The sequence below is a fragment of the Heptranchias perlo genome, chromosome 5, assembly GCF_035084215.1.
Source record: "Heptranchias perlo isolate sHepPer1 chromosome 5, sHepPer1.hap1, whole genome shotgun sequence".
In the NCBI taxonomy this organism is placed as follows: Eukaryota; Metazoa; Chordata; class Chondrichthyes; order Hexanchiformes; family Hexanchidae; genus Heptranchias; species Heptranchias perlo.
Window position 1 is genome coordinate 124128060 of NC_090329.1, and position 15889 is coordinate 124143948.

Here is a 15889-nt window from a genome sequence, read left to right on the forward strand (position 1 = left end):
ATATATTAATGACTTGGACTTGGGTGTACGGGGCACAATTTCCAAATTTGCACATGACACAAAACTTGGAAGTATAGTGAACAGTGAGGAGGATTGTGATAGACTTCAAGAGGATATAGACAGGCTGGTGGCATGGGCGGACACGTGGCAGTTGAAATTTAACGCAGAAAAAGGCGTGGTGATATATTTCGGTAGGAAGAATGAGGAGAGGCAATATAAACTGAAGGGCACAATTCTAAAAAGGGTACAGGAACAGAGAGATCTGGGAGTATATGTACACATATCGTTGAAAGTGGCAGGGCAGGTTGAGAAAGTGTTTAAAAAAGCATATGGGATCCTGGGCTTTATAAATAGAGGAATTGGGCTCAATTTTAAAAGGCCGGTGGGATGGCAGCAGGGTGGGGGTGCTGGTGTTTTGCCGGCGCCAAATCCCGAAGGCAAGTAGGTGGGTGCGATCGCAACCCTAATGAATCCAATTAAAGCCTCTTCCAGGTTTCACGCCCGGCAGTCAACCTGATTGACAGACTGGCTGCCGATAGGAACTGCAAATCCGAGGGGGTGGGGGTGAGAAAGAGAGAGAGAGAGAGAGAGACCTCATCGGCGTTGTGAGAGAGAGTGGGGGTGGGGGTGGTGGTGGAGAAGACATCTGACATCGGAGAGACGTTGGACATCAGAGCAGGGGGGTGCAGGTGACATCGTTTGCAAGGTATGTTTATTTTTTTTTACAATAGGAAATGTAATTTTATTTAATTTATTTAGTTCATTTTTCATTGATCCAGCCCTTCCCGCCTGGTTTCACCAGGCATGAATCGGAAGCCGTGGGACAGCCGCCCAGGTAAGTTCCAAATCTTTTTAAGTGGCCAATATACCAAAAATAAAGTACCTTACCTCATTTGCTTGTTTAAATATCTTCCCTCCGGCTTTAATCGCCAGCGGGACTTACGGGTTCGGGAACGGCGCGCGCACCCAAATGACTCTCGGTCGTGAGTGTTCTTCAGCGGGTTGGAGACGGAAATCCTGCCCGCTCCGGATTTCTCCGATTTTCTTTGCCCCACCCCCCCCCCCGCCCCCGATGCACCTGGACTTTAATTTTAAAATTGATCCCATAGAGTACAAAAGCAAGGAAGTCATGATGAACCTTTATAAAACACTGGTTCAGCCACAACTGGAGTGTTGTGTCCAGTTCTGGGCACCGCACTTTAGGAAAGATATGAAGGCCTTAGAGACGGTGCAGAAGAGATTTATCAGAATGGTTCCAGGGATGAGGGACTTTAGTTATGTGGATAGACTGGAGAAGCTGGGGTTGTTCTCCTTGGAACAAAGACGGTTGAGAGGAGATTTGATAGAGGTATTCAAAATCATTAAGTGTCTAGACAGAGTGGATAGAGAGAAATTGTTCCCATTGGTGGACGGGTCAAGAACCAGAGGACATAGATCTAAGGTGATTGGCAAAAGAACCAAAGGCGACATGAGGAAAAACTTTTTTACACAGTGAGTAGTTAGGAGCTGGAATGCACTGCCCGAGGGGGTGGTGGAGGTAGATTAAATCATGGCCTTCAAAAGGGAACTGGATAAGTACTTGAAAGGAAAATATTTGCAGGACTATGGAGATAAGGCGGAGGAGTGGGACTAGCTGGATTGCTCTTGCATAGAGCCGGCACAGGCTCGATGGGCCAAATGGCCTCCTTCCATGCTGTAACCTTTCTATGATTCTATCTCCTATGTCACAAGACCAAAGCTATCTGGAAGTTTATTCCATAATGTTGATCACTTCACTGTGAAGAAAGTTTCCTGATATCAGTCCTAATTTTACTTTTTCCAGTTTGAACCTGTGACCCCTAGTTCTACTCCTGTAGTTTAATTTAAAGTAATATTCCGGGTTAATTTTTTCTACACTATTAATTATCTTATGTACTTTTATCAGATCATCTCTCTGGTTGAAAAGCCCAAGTTTTTCCAGTCTTTTCTCATAACTCAGTTCCCTGACACTAGGGATCAGCTTTATGGTTCTTCCCTGCATTTCTTCCTGTGTCTTGTTTCTTGGTGAGCAGAATTCCAAAGATTCACAACCCTCTAAGTGAAGAAATTTTTCCTCATCTCGGTCCTAAACCCGTTATATGGGGACTATGACGCCTAGTTCTAGCTCTCCAGCCGGGGAAACAGCTTCTCAGCATCTACCCTGTCAAGCCCTCTAAGAATTTGATACTTTTCAACGAGATCACCTGTCATTCTTCTAAAGTCCAGACAATATAGACCCATTCTACTGAATCGCCCCTCATAGGGCAACCCTTTCATTCCAGGAATCAATCGTGTGAGTGTTCGTTGCACCCCCTCTAAGGCAAGTATTTCCTTTCTTAGGTAAGGAGGCCAAAACTGTACACAGCACTCCAGGTGTGGTCTCACCAGAGCCCTGTATAATTGCAGCAAGACCTCCTTACTCTTATATCCCAACTCCCTTGCAATAAAGGCTAACATACCATTTGCCTTCCTAATTGCTTGCTGTACCTACATGTTAACTTTCTGTGATTCGTGTACAAGGACACCAAATCCCTCTGAATACCAACATTTTTTAGTCTGTCACCTTTTTAAAAATATTCTGCTTTTCTATTCTTCCTACCAAAGTAGATAATTTCACTTTTCCCCACATTATACACCATCTGCCACCTTCTCACCCACTCACTTAACCTGTTTATATCCCTTTGCAACCTCTTTGTGTCCTCCTCACAGCTTACTTTCCCACCTAGCTTTGTATCGTCAGCAAACTTGGATACATTACACTTGGTCCCCTCATCTAAGTCATGATATATATTGTAAACAGCTGTGGCCCAAGCACTGATCCTTGTGGCACCCCACTAGTTACAACCTGCCAATTGGAAAATGACCCATTTACTCCTACTCGCTATTTTCTGTCCGCTGACCAATCCTCAATCCATGCTAATCTATTACCCTCAATCCCACGAGCCCTAATCTTGTGTAACAACCTCTTGTGTGACACCTTATCGAATGCCTTTTGAAAATCCAAATATACTACATCCACTAGTTCCCCCTTATCTACCCTGCTAATTGCACCCTCAAAAAACTCTATTAGATTTGTCAAACACGATTTCCCTTTCATGTTGACTGCCTAATCATAACATGATTAACAGTGCCCTGTTACCACGTCCTTAATAGATTTTAGCATTTTCCCTTCTCTACTGATCTCAGGCTAACTGGCCTGTAGTTCCCTGTTTTCTCTCTCCCTCCTTTCTTGAATAGCGGGCTACATTTGCTACCTTCCAATCCATGGGGACCGTTCTAGAATCTAGGGAATTCTGGAAGATCAAAACCAATGCATCCACTATCTCTGCAGCCACCTCTTTTAAAACCCTAGGATGTAGGCCATCACGTACAGGGTTTTTGTCAGCTTTTAGTCTCATTAATTTCTCTAGTACTTTTTCTTTACTAATATTAATTACTTTGTTTCTTCGCTCTCATTAGACCTGTGGTTCCCCCCTATTTCTGGTATGTTTTTTGTGTCTTCTATTGTGAAGACAGATACAAAATATTTGTTTAACGTCTCTGCCATTTCCTTATTCCAATTATAATTTCTCCTGTCTCTGCCTCTAAGGGACCCACGTTTACTTTCACTAATCTCTTCCTTTTTACATACTTGTAGAAGCTCTTACAATCTGTTTTTATATTTCTTGCTAGTTTACTCTCATATTCAATTTTCTCCCTCTTTATCAATTTCTTGGTCATCCTTTGCTGATTTCTAAAACCCTCCCAATCCTCAGGCTTATTACTCTTTTTGGCGACATTGTAAGCCTCTTTTAATCTAATACTATCTTTAACTTCTCTAGTTAGCCACGGTTGGATCACTTTTCCCATGGAATTTTTATTCCTCAAAGGAATATTCGTTGAGAATTATGAATTAGTTCTTGAAATGTTCGCAATGCTTATCTACCATCTTATCTTTTAATCTAATTTCCCAATCTACCTTAGCCAACTCGCCCCTCATACCTACGTAATTGGCTTTGTTTAAATTTAAGTCCCTAGTTTCGGACTTAACTACTTCACTCCCAAATTCAATATGAAACGTGTGGGTTGGGGGCGGGTTGGAAGGTAATAATTTTAAAAAGGTAAAACCCAACCCCAACCCGCCCACTTCCAGTTTTAATGGAGGCGGGTCGAGGGGCGGGCGACCAAACCGCTCTCAGGAGGCAGTTTGGTCAGCGAAAGCTTTTAAGGAAACTGCGGGCCTCCACCTTGACAGGTTTTTCATTTTTAACTCCTGCGGGCGGGGATTCCGGGCCCTGCTGCTTCACTCCACGTAAGAGGAGTTGAGAAGGCCCAAAACAGCAGTTAAGTGCCTTTATTGCATTGCTTGTGAGCGAGGAGGAGCAGGAGTGTTTCCTCCAGGCCCAACAAGCCTACCTGCCGCGATCCCACACACACGATCGGCCGACCCCCCTCAAATCTCCGACCCCCCTTCATGATCTCCGACCACCTTCGCGACCTTCGACCCCTCACAACCTTTGACCTTCCACCATGATCTCCAACCCCCACATGATCTCCGACACCCCCACAATCGACCCACCTCACGATCTCCGACCCCCCACAATCTCCGACCACTCCCATGATCTCCGAAGCCCCCCTCACGATCTCCGTCCCTCCCGATGTCCGACCCCCCCATTACTGAACCCCTGATGTCCGCTGACCCCGATGACTGACCCCCTAATGACTCCTGATTTCCTGATGAGCCCCAACCCCCCTGATGACCGACCCCCCTATAACCCCCCACCCCCCCCATGACCCCTGACACTGAACCCCCCGCCCCCCCTCCTCCAATGACCGACCCCCTCCCAACTAAGTCTTACCTGCTGGCATCCGTTCCCTGGCTCCTCTCCTCTCCCGGACGTCCTTACATCAAAATCGTACGGATGGCCGGGAAACCTGTGGTTCCAGGTTTCCCGTCATGAATTCCCTCCACCCACCCTTCCCAGCTCCCCGTTAAAATTTCTCCCCACATCTCAGTAATGGCTACCAGATCAAACCCATTTATCTCTATTTGCGCCATTAATTCATCTATCTTATTATGAATGATTCATGCATTCAGATAAAGTGCCTTTAATTTTAACTTTTTACAATTTTTCCCTGACCCTGTGACCTTAGTCACTAATGCCCTATTACCTTTGTTAAACTCTCGGTCTCTTCCCTTTGTCGACAGTGCTATCAAGCGGCACTTACTCACCAATAACCTGCTCACCAATGCTCAGTTTGGGTTCCGCCAGGACCACTCGGCTCCAGACCTCATTACAGTCTTGGTCCAAACATGGACAAAAGAGCTGAATTCCAGAGGTGAGGTGAGAGTGACTGCCCTTGACATCAAGGCAGCATTTGACCAAGTGTGGCACCAAGGAGCCCGAGTAAAATTGATGTCAATGGGAATCAGGGGGAAAACTCTCCAGTGGCTGGAGTCATACCTAGCACAAAGGAAGGTGGTAGTGGTTGTTGGATGCCAATCATCTCAGCCCCAGGACGTTGCTGCAGGAGTTCCTCAAGGCAGTGTCCTATGCCCAACCATCTTCAGCTGCTTCATCAATGACCTTCCCTCCATCATAAGGTCAGAAATGGGGATGTTCGCTGATGATTGCAGTGTTCAGTTCCATTCACAACCCCTCAGATAATGAAGCAGTCCGAGCCCGCATGCAGCAAGACCTGGACAACATCCAGGCTTGGGCTGATAAGTGGCAAGTAACATTCGCGCCAGACAAGTGCCAGTCAATGACCATCTCCAACAAGAGAGAGTCTAACCACCTCCCCTTGACATTCAACGGCATTACCATCGCCGAATCCCCCACCATCAACTTCCTGGGGGTCACCATTGACCAGAAACTTAACTGGACCAGCCATATAAATACTGCAGCTACAAGAGCAAGTCAGAGGCTGGGTGTTCTGCGGCGAGTGACTCACCTCCTGATTCTCCAAAGCCTTTCCACCATCTACAAGGCACAAGTCAGGAGTGTGATGGAATACTCTCCACTTGCCTGGATGAGTGCAAAACTTAAGAAGCTCGACACCATCCAGGACAAAGCAGCCCGCTTGATTGGCACCCCATCCACCACCCTAAACATTCACTCCCTTTACCACCGGCGCACAGTGGCTGCAGTGTGTACCATCCACAAGATGCAGCAACTCGCCAAGGCTTCTTCGACAGCACCTCCCAAACCAGCGACCTCTACCACCTAGAAGGACAAGAGCAGCAGGTACATGGGAACAACACCACCTGCACATTCCCCTCCAAGTCACACACCATCCCGACTTGGAAATATATCGCCGTTCCTTCATCGTCACTGGATCAAAATCCTGGAACTCCCTTCCTAACAGCACTGTGGGAGAACCTTCACCACACGGACTGCAGTGGTTCAAGAAGGCGGCTCACCACCACCTTCTCAAGGGCAATTAGGGATGGGCAATAAATGCCGGCCTCGCCAGCGACGCCCACATCCCATGAACGAATAAAAAAAACCACACTGCTTGTTTTTACCCAAATCGCTACCCTGCTCGACAGCCTTGACTTTTCTCTTTAGACTTATAAATTTACTCTTAAGCTGAGCTGTCTCTTGGAATTTCACTGCCCCTCCTAGTTCAGCGTCATTTGCAAATTTGAATGCTTTGCATTGAGTTTCTGAATCCTGGTTATTTATGTGAATTAGAAACAGTAGTGGTCCCAGCACGGAACCCTGAGGCACCACACTCAGTACTGCCTTCCATTCCGACATTACTCCTCTAAACTCATTGTTTCCAACCTTTCAGCTAGTTTCTTATCCATTCCCACGGTTTACCTCGAATCCCCTCAACTTTCAGTTTTATTAATAGCCTTTCATGTTGAAGTTTATCAAAAGCCTTTGGAAATCTTGGTACACCACATCACAGGGCTTGCCACAGTCCACTTGGGTTCTGTCAGACCATTCTAAAATCTAAAAGAATGTTTTTATGATTTCACTAGGGGTACCAGACAGAGGAAATATTTGCAAATACATTTACAGTGTTCTTACACATTGCAGCCAGAGGAATTTTTACCCCCTGGCATTTTGCTCTGAATATTGAAATATGTCTATTTGTTTTATTTCACTCATATGGAGATGGTTTTATGTAAGTGCAGCCACGGAACTGTTTGTTTATTATGTGCCTTGTTCTGAATCAAGGCAGTTGATATGATGTTAGGATGTCCCCCAGGTTCAATGAGGAGTGTAGAAGAGCATGCCAGGAGCAGCACCAGGCGTACCTAAAAATGAAGTGCTAACCTGGTGAAGCTACAACTCAGGACTACATGCATGCTAAACAGTGGAAGCAATATGCCATAGACAGAGCTAAGCGATTCCACAACTAACGGATCAGATCAAAGCTCTGCAGTCCTGCCACATCCAGTCGTGAATAGTGGTGGACAATTAAACAACTAACGGGAGGAGGAGGCTCTGTAAACATCCCCATCCTCAACGATGGCGGAGTCCAGCACGTGAGTGCAAAAGACAAGGCTAAAGCGTTTGCAACCATCTTCAGCCAGAAGTGCCGAGTGGATGATCCATCTCGGCCTCCTCCCGATATTCCCACCATCACGGAAGCCAGTCTTCAGCCAATTCGATTCACCCCACGTGGTATCAAGAAACGGCTGAGTGCACTGGATGCAGCAGAGGCTATGGGCCCGACAACATCCCGGCTGTAGTGCTGAAGACGTGCTCCAGAACCAGCTGCGCCTCGAGCCAAACTGTTCCAGTACAGCTACAACACTGGCAGCTACCTGACAATGAGGAAAATTGCCCAGGTATGTCCTGTCCACAAAAAGCAGGACAAATCCAATCCGGCCAATTACCGCCCAATCATCAGCAAAGTGATGGAAGGCGTCGTCGACAGTGCTATCAAGCGGCACTTACTCACCAATAACCTGCTCACTGATGCTCAGTTTGGGTTCCGCCAGGACCATTCGGCTCCAGACCTCATTACAGCCTTGGTCCAAACATGGACAAAAGAGCTGAATTCCAGAGGTGAGGTGAGAGTGACTGACCTTGACACCAAGGCAGCATTTGACCGAGTGTTGGACAAAAATGGTGCAGTGGTTATTTAATATACAGATAATTAGTAAAATTGAAGTCAATGGGAATCAGGGGGAAAACTCTCCAGTGGCTGGAGTCATACCTAGCACAAAGGAAGATGGTAGTGGTTGTTGGAGGCCAATCATCTCAGCCCCAGGGCATTGCTGCAGGAGTTCCTCAAGGCAGTGTCCTAGGCCCAACCATCTTCAGCTGCTTCATCAATGACCTTCCCTCCATCATAAGGTCAGAAGTGGGTAGGTTCGCTGATGATTGCACAGTGTTCAGTTCCATTCGCAACCCCTCAAATAATGAAGCAGTCTGAGCCCACATGCAGCAAGACCTGGACAACATCCAGGCTTGGGCTGATAAGTGGCAAGTAACATTCGCGCCAGACAAGTGCCAGGCAATGACCATCTCCAACAAGAGAGAGTCTAACCACCTCCCCTTGACATTCAACGGCATTACCATCGCCGGATTCCCCCACCAACAACATCCTGGGGGTCACCATTGACCAGAAACTTAACTGGACCAGCCACATAAATACTGTGGCTACAAGAGCACGTCAGAGGCTGGGTATTCTCTGGCGAGTGACTCACCTCCTGACTCCCCAAAGCCTTTCCACCATCTACAAGGCACAAGTCAGGAGTGTGATGGAATACTCTCCACTTGCCTGGATGAGTGCAGCTCCAACAACACTCAAAAAGCTCGACACCATCCAGGACAAAGCAGCCCGCTTGATTGGCACCCCATCCACCACCCTAAACATTCACTCCCTTCACCACCGGCGCACAGTGGCTGCAGTGTGTACCATCCACGGGATGCACTGCAGCAACTCGCCAAGGCTTCTTCGACAGCACCTCCCAAACTCGCGACCTCTACCACCTAGAATGACAAGAGCAGCAGGTACATGGGAACAACACCACCTGCACGTTCCCCTCCAAGTCACACACCATCCCAACTTGGAAATATATCGCCGTTCCTTCATCGTCGCTGGGTCAAAATCCTGGAACTCCCTTCCTAACAGCACTGTGGGAGAACCTTCACAACACGGACTGCAGCGGTTCAAGAAGGCGGCTCACCACCACCTTCTCAAGGGCAATTAGGGATGGGCAATAAATGATGGCCTCGCCAGCGACACCCACATCCTATGAACGAATTTTAAAAAAGCCTTGGCTCAGTGGTAGCACTCCCGCCTCTGAGTTGGAAAGTTGAGGGTTTAAGTCCCACTCCGGAGATTTGGGCACAAAATCTGGGCTGTCACACCCAGTACAGTACTGAAGGAGTGCTGCACTGTTGGAGGTGCCATCTCTCAGATGAGACGTTAAACTGAGTCCCCGTCTGCCCTCTCAGGTGGACGCAAAAGATCCCATGGCACTATTTTGAAGAAGAGCAGGGGAGATCTGTCTAGTGTCCTGTCCAATATTTATCCCTCAATCAACAGATTATCTGGTCATTATCACATTGCTGTTTGTGGGACCTTTCTGTGTGCAAATTGGCTGCTGCATTTCCTATATTACAACAGTGACTACACTTCAAAAGTATTTCATTGGCTGTAAAGAGCTTTGGCACGTCCTGAAGTCATATAACTGCAAGTTCTTTCTTTTCCTATATAGCACAAGCATCATTGTCTTTTCTCACTAGTGATAAAATATAGAACACATTGATAAATATCTTAATAAACCTGCATCAAATTGACCTCCATTCGGAACATGAGGTCATTGCCCCCAAGTATAAGATACATTCTTTGATTCTATGACCTACTTGTGAAGCATTTGCAAACATTTTTCTGTGTTAAAGGAATTGTGCAAATATAAGTGTTTGTTGTTCTTATGAAGTATAAACAGTAAATGCTGGAAATGTGCTATAGGTCAGAAAGAGGAAGTTTAGTTGGGATCCTCCATTGGGTTTGAATGTATGTCTCTCGAATTTTCATGTTTGTATTTCAAATTTCCCCAGTAATCACTGTTCGTATTTGATCTATCAAGAGTGGCCAAAATAATTTCTTTTAAGACCTTTAATTTCTTTAATTGAAAAGAGATCTTCATCCTATTTGTCTGAGGTTGATGTGAACCCAATAGTAAAAGCACATTGTTCTAACATATCACGATCATATACAGTATATACATAAGATAGCACTTGATATGTGTATTATATGGGTATCAAATGCCATTTCTGTAGGACAGATAAAGTTCATAATGGAGATATAGATATGTCGCTACTATTCCTTATCTAAGTTGGCTTCATGATTGTTATTTGGTACTGCTGTCTGAATCAACTCCACTACAGGACTTGGTCCAGGTCAACACTCCAGTGAAGTACTGAGGAGCTGCATTCTTGGAGACTCTGTCCTATCTGCTGTTCTGGTGGACGTTAAAGATCCCAGTACCTGATCAAAGAAGAGCAATGAATTCTTCAGGTGTCCTGGCCAACATTTCTCCATCAAATGACACTACCAAAACAAATTAACTGATCGTTTATGTAATTGCAGTTTGTGAGATATTGCTGTGCACAAAGTGGTGCTGTGTTTTCCACATTAACAACAATCATGGCATTTCAAAGTAAATCATTCTATGAGGAGAGCTTTGAGCCCTGCTATATCAATACTTTTGGCAATAAAAACTTGCTTTATTTATTTTGCTTTCTTTCATCATTGTCACACAGCTCGTACACAGATGTCACCATGTTTGCCACTGTGTGTTTGCACCAGCTGTGCGCAGGGGCTGGCACTGAAGCACATACAATTCACACAGTTGCAGGCCTGAGTAAGGTATTAGCTGCTGTAATAAAAAATATAGTTATAATACTTTTCATATTTTTTTCTGTTTTAATTAATTGGCACTTAGAAAAATAGAGGTTAATAAATGAAAGTCAGCATGGATTTGTTAAAAGTTGATTTTTTTTTTATTCGTTCATGGGATGTGGGCGTCGCTGACAAGGCCAGCATTTATTGTCCATCCCTAATTGCCCTTGAGAAGATGGTGATGAGCCGCCTTCTTGAACCACTGCAGCCCATGTGGTGAAGGTTCTCCCACAGTGATGTTAGGTAGGGAGTTCCAGGATTTTGACCCAGCGACGATGAAGGAACGGTGATATATTTCCAAGTTGGGATTGTGTGTGACTTGGAGGGGAACGTGCAGGTGGTGTTGTTCCCATGTGCCTGCTGCCCTTGTCCTTCTAGGTGGTAGGGGTCGCGGGTCTGGGAGGCACTGTCGAAGAAGCCTTGGCGAGTTGCTGCAGTGCATCCTGTAGATGGTACACACTGAAGCCATGGTGCGCTGGTGGTAAAGGGAGTGAATGTTTAGGGTGGTGGATGGGGTGCCAATCAAGCGGGCTGCTTTGTCCTGGATGGTGTCGAGCTTGTTGAGTGTTGTTGGAGCTGCACTCATCCAGGTAAGTGGAAAGTATTCCATCACACTCCTGACTTGTGCCTTGTAGATGGTGGAAAGGCTTTGGGGAGTCAGGAGGTGAGTCACTCGCCGCAGAATACCCAGCTTCTATACCCTGCTCTTGTAGCCACAGTATTTATGTGGCTGGTCCAGTTAAGTTTCTGGTCAATGGTGACGCCCAGGAAGTTGATGGTGAGGGATTCAGCGATGGTAATGCTGTTGAATGTCAAGGGGAGGTGGTTAGACTCTTGTTGGAGATGGTCATTGCCTGGCACTTGTCTGGCGCGAATGTTACTTGCCACTCATCAGCCCAAGCCTAGATGTTGTCCACATAATAAACTTGTCAGCAAAATTGAAGCCCACGGGATTAAAGATGCAGTTGCTGCGTGGATACAAAATTGGCTAAGGGACAGAAAGCAGAGAGTAGTGGTAAACGGTTGTTTTTCAGACTGGAGGGAAGTGTGCAGTGGTGTCCTTCAGGGGTCAGTGTTGGGACCACAGCTGTTTTTGATATATATTAATGACCTGGACTTGGGTGCACAGGGTATAATTTCAAAATTTGCAAATGACACAAAACTTGGAGATGTAGTTAACAGTGAAAAGGATAGTAACAGACTTCAGGATGACATAGACAGAATGGTAAAATAGGCAGTCACATGGCAGATGAAATTTAATGCAGAGAAGTATGAAGTGATTCATTTTGGTTGGAAGAATGAGGGGGGCAATAGAAATTAAATGGTACAATTTTAAAGAGGATGCAGGAACAGAGAGACCTAGGGATGCACTTACACAAATCTTTGAAGGTGGCAGGACAAGTTGAAAAGGCTGTTAAAAAGGCATAAGGGATCTTTGGCTTTATAAATAGAGATGTAGAGTACAAAAGCAAGGAAATTATGCCAAACCTTTATAAAACACTGGTTAGGCCTTAGCTGGAGTATTGTGTCTAATTCTGGGAAGGGTGTCAACGCCTTAGAGAGGGTGCAGAGGAGATTTATTAGAATGATACTAGGATTGAAAGACTTCAGTTACTTGGAGAGACTGGAGAATCTGGGGTTGTTCTTCTTAGAGCAGAGAAGGTTATGGGGAGATTTGATAGAAATGTTCAAAATCATGAAGGGTTTTGATAGAGAAAATAAGGAGATACTGTTTCCAGTGGCAGACTGATCGGTAACCAGAGGATAAAGATTTAAGGTAATTGGCAAAAGAACAAAGGCGAAATGAGGAAACATTTTTTTAACGCAGCGAGTTGTTATGATCTAGAATGCACTATTTGAAAGGGTGGTGGAAGCAGATTCAATAGTAACTTTCAGAAGAGAATTGGATAAATATTTGAAGTGGAAAAATTTGCAGGGCTATGGGGAAAGAGCAGGGGAGTAGGACTAATTGGATAGCTCTTTCAAAAAGCCAGCACAGGCATGATAGGCCGAATGGCCTCCTTCTGTACTGTATCATTCAGTGATTCTATGAGCGCAGGTGGGGCGAACTTACTTCGTCTGATTCCTGTCACCCTCACCCATTATCTCCAGATTGTGAAGGGTCAAGGATATCTATTACTTTTCCTCCTACCCGCCCATGGAATCTGCTGCATTTAAAACTTATGAACTTTATGTTCTTGTGTGTCTAGTTTTTTTTTAACATGGAAATCTCACAATCTTGACAGCTTTGATTTGGTTAAATGAGTTTGTGAAATCGAGGCACCTGTATCAGCCTTATATTTGATTTGGGTTTGAGAATAGGCTATCCTTAGACATCACTTAGTCCCTAACTTAAGTAAATCCTGAATTTCACCTGCAACTGGAAATGACCATTCCAGCTTTGTTCATCTCTTCATGAATCTTAAGGTTTAAGATAAAGATTGAGAAGGACATAAGTAAGACAAAGATCAAAGTAATAAATTGGAAAAAAAGCTGATTTTAACGGGATGAGAATGGAACTAAATAGAGAAGTAGAGTACAAAAGGGGATGAGAATGGAACTAGAGAAAATAAACTGGAAAAATTTACTGACAAACAAAGAAATAGAATATTTAAAACAGTGATCAATAAAGTCCAGGAGAAATATATCCCAGTAAAAAGCAAGAACAAACTAGCCAGTAATGATACACTATAGATGAATAAAGACATAAAGGCAAAATTGAAACTAAAGAAAAAGTCATATACTAAGTACATAGAGAACAAAGGGTGGATGACAAAAGGGAATACGAAAAGGTTAGGAAAGAAGTCAAAAAAGCAATTGGAAGGCAAAACAGGATAGGGATAGGGCCACGAAGGGATCCACACGATAAACTCTTGGTAATGACAGCAAAATGGTAGAAATATTAAGAAATTACTTTGCCTCAGTATTTACCAGGGAGACTAACATGGTGGGGATGACATTAGACGAAGAGATCAAAAAAGATATGAAGACATCTAAGATAGAAAGGGGGGAGATAATTGATAAACAAATCAAACTTAGAGAGGATAAAACCCCTGGTCCGGATGGATTGCATCCACGCATATTGAAAGAAGTTAGGGAAGAGATAGCTGAGGCACTATTACATATATATAAAAATTCATTAGAAAAGGGAATAGTGCCAGAGGACTGGTGGACAGCTAATGTGATTCCTCTATTTAAAAAGGGAAATCGAACAAGTCCAGGGAACTATAAACCAATTGGTTTAACGTTGATTGTAGGAAAAGTAATGGAATCCTTACTCAAAGATGTAATAGAAAAATATCTAGAAACCGAAAATATCATAAAGAATAGTCAGCATGGATTTCAAAAGATTTCATGCTTGACCAACCGTATTGAATTCTGTGAAGAAGTAACAGTAACAAGAAAGGGTAATGCAGTAGATGTATATATTTGGATTTTCAAAAGGCCTTCGATAAGGTCCCGCATAGTAGACTCGTGGGGGCTAAATTAGGCCACATAGCACCTGTTGAGTAGGCGCAAAGCAGACTCCTAAGCACTGAAAATGGCGTCCGAGATGAGCGTGCACACTTCCAGCGTGACCTGCGCAGGATGCCATCTTGGTAAATGTGGTTGCGCATGCGCACTTAACGAACGCGGACAGCGTGTAGAGTAGGGAGATTATGATGTAAATCAACTTGCAACGCTGATTTGAAGCAGCCGGCGCCATTTTTGAACTTCCGCTATTTAAAGGGATCGTGCAGGAGTTACAGGTTAGTTGCTGAATTAGTTATTCTGGCTTCTGGTACAATTGTTTGTGTTTTTGGAAGTTTCCAATACTTGGAGAAAGTTGCAATATTATAAAGAGATGGCTTACTCATTGGAAGAGTTTGTTGGTAGGTGGGTGACGGGGGGGTGTCGTGCAAGGATCAGTGGATGCGGCCAGTGGTGCAGTTGGTAGGATATGCCACTTGATAGTTGAATGCGCTCACCTTGACCACTCGTGTCAAATCATTGAACAACTTCCTGCACTGCACCCATGTCCGTGGAGTGATGCTCCTGGCATTGACCTCATGCAGTACAGCCTCCCACTGCCTCTTGAGGATGTGTCTGGAGGGCTCCTGCCCCCCTGTGGATATAGGATGACTCTCTGTCTGTCCACATCTTGCACCAAGGCCTCCAATGCACTGTCTGAGAACCTTGGTGCACGCTCTCTTACAGTCGCAGCCATTCCTCAACATCTTCCAGCCCAGGAATCACTTCTCATACCACTTCTTGCAGTCACAGTGCACTTCCCCTTTAAGAGATGCAGGCTACCCTTAAGTAATGCTAGCCAGTCCCAATATCAGTGCCACCTGCTGGTGCGTCCAGCCACTCACAGTGCAAGTAGCCCTGGCTGCACGCATCAATCATGTAGATTAGAAGGCAGCACGGATGTTATGTACTACCTGCATCTCAACGACCGAGCACAGGTTAATCACGCACCGCGATCCCCATGCCCGTTTTTAAGGGTTAATGAATTTAACCTCCATAGTATTATTAGGTACAGCACAGGAGGAAGCCATTCCCCATAACCCTGTAAATTTTTCCACTTAAAGTATTTATCCATTTCCCTTTTGAAAGTTACTATTGAATCTACTTCCACCACCCTTTCAGTCAGTGCATTCCAGATCATTACAACTCACTGCATAAAAAAATGTTTCCTAAAGTCGCCACTGGCTCTTTTACCGATCACCTTAAATCTGTGTCCTCTGGTTACCGACCCTACTACCACTGGAAACAGTTTTTCCTTATTTGCTCTATCAAAACAGTTCATGATTTTGAACACCTCTATCAAATCTCTCCTTAACCGTCTCTGTTCTAAGGAGAACAACCCCAGCTTCTCCAATTTCTCAACACAACTGAAGTCCCTCATCGCTGGCACCATTCTAGTAAATCTCTTCAGGACCCTCCCTAAGGCCTCAACATCCTTCCTAAAGTATGGTGCCTAGAAGTGAACACAATACTCCAGCTGAGGCCTAGCCAGTGTTTTATAAAGGTT

The 15889-nt window shown here is 44.9% G+C and overlaps 1 protein-coding gene across 4 annotated transcripts in view; it reads left to right on the top strand.

Annotated features, from left to right (window-relative positions):
* Positions 1–15889, top strand: part of kif6 (kinesin family member 6) — a 489217-nt gene that overhangs the window by 416827 nt on the left and 56501 nt on the right. Inside the window, exon 19 of one of the 4 annotated variants that reach the window (XM_067985164.1) lies at positions 10359–10704. The exons of the other annotated variants lie outside the window; for them this stretch is intronic. Within the exon in view, the coding sequence (XP_067841265.1) occupies positions 10359–10394 (36 nt within the window). The 3' untranslated portion in view covers positions 10395–10704. Of the gene's footprint in view, positions 1–10358; positions 10705–15889 lie in introns of those variants that run through there. 4 annotated transcript variants of the gene reach the window in all.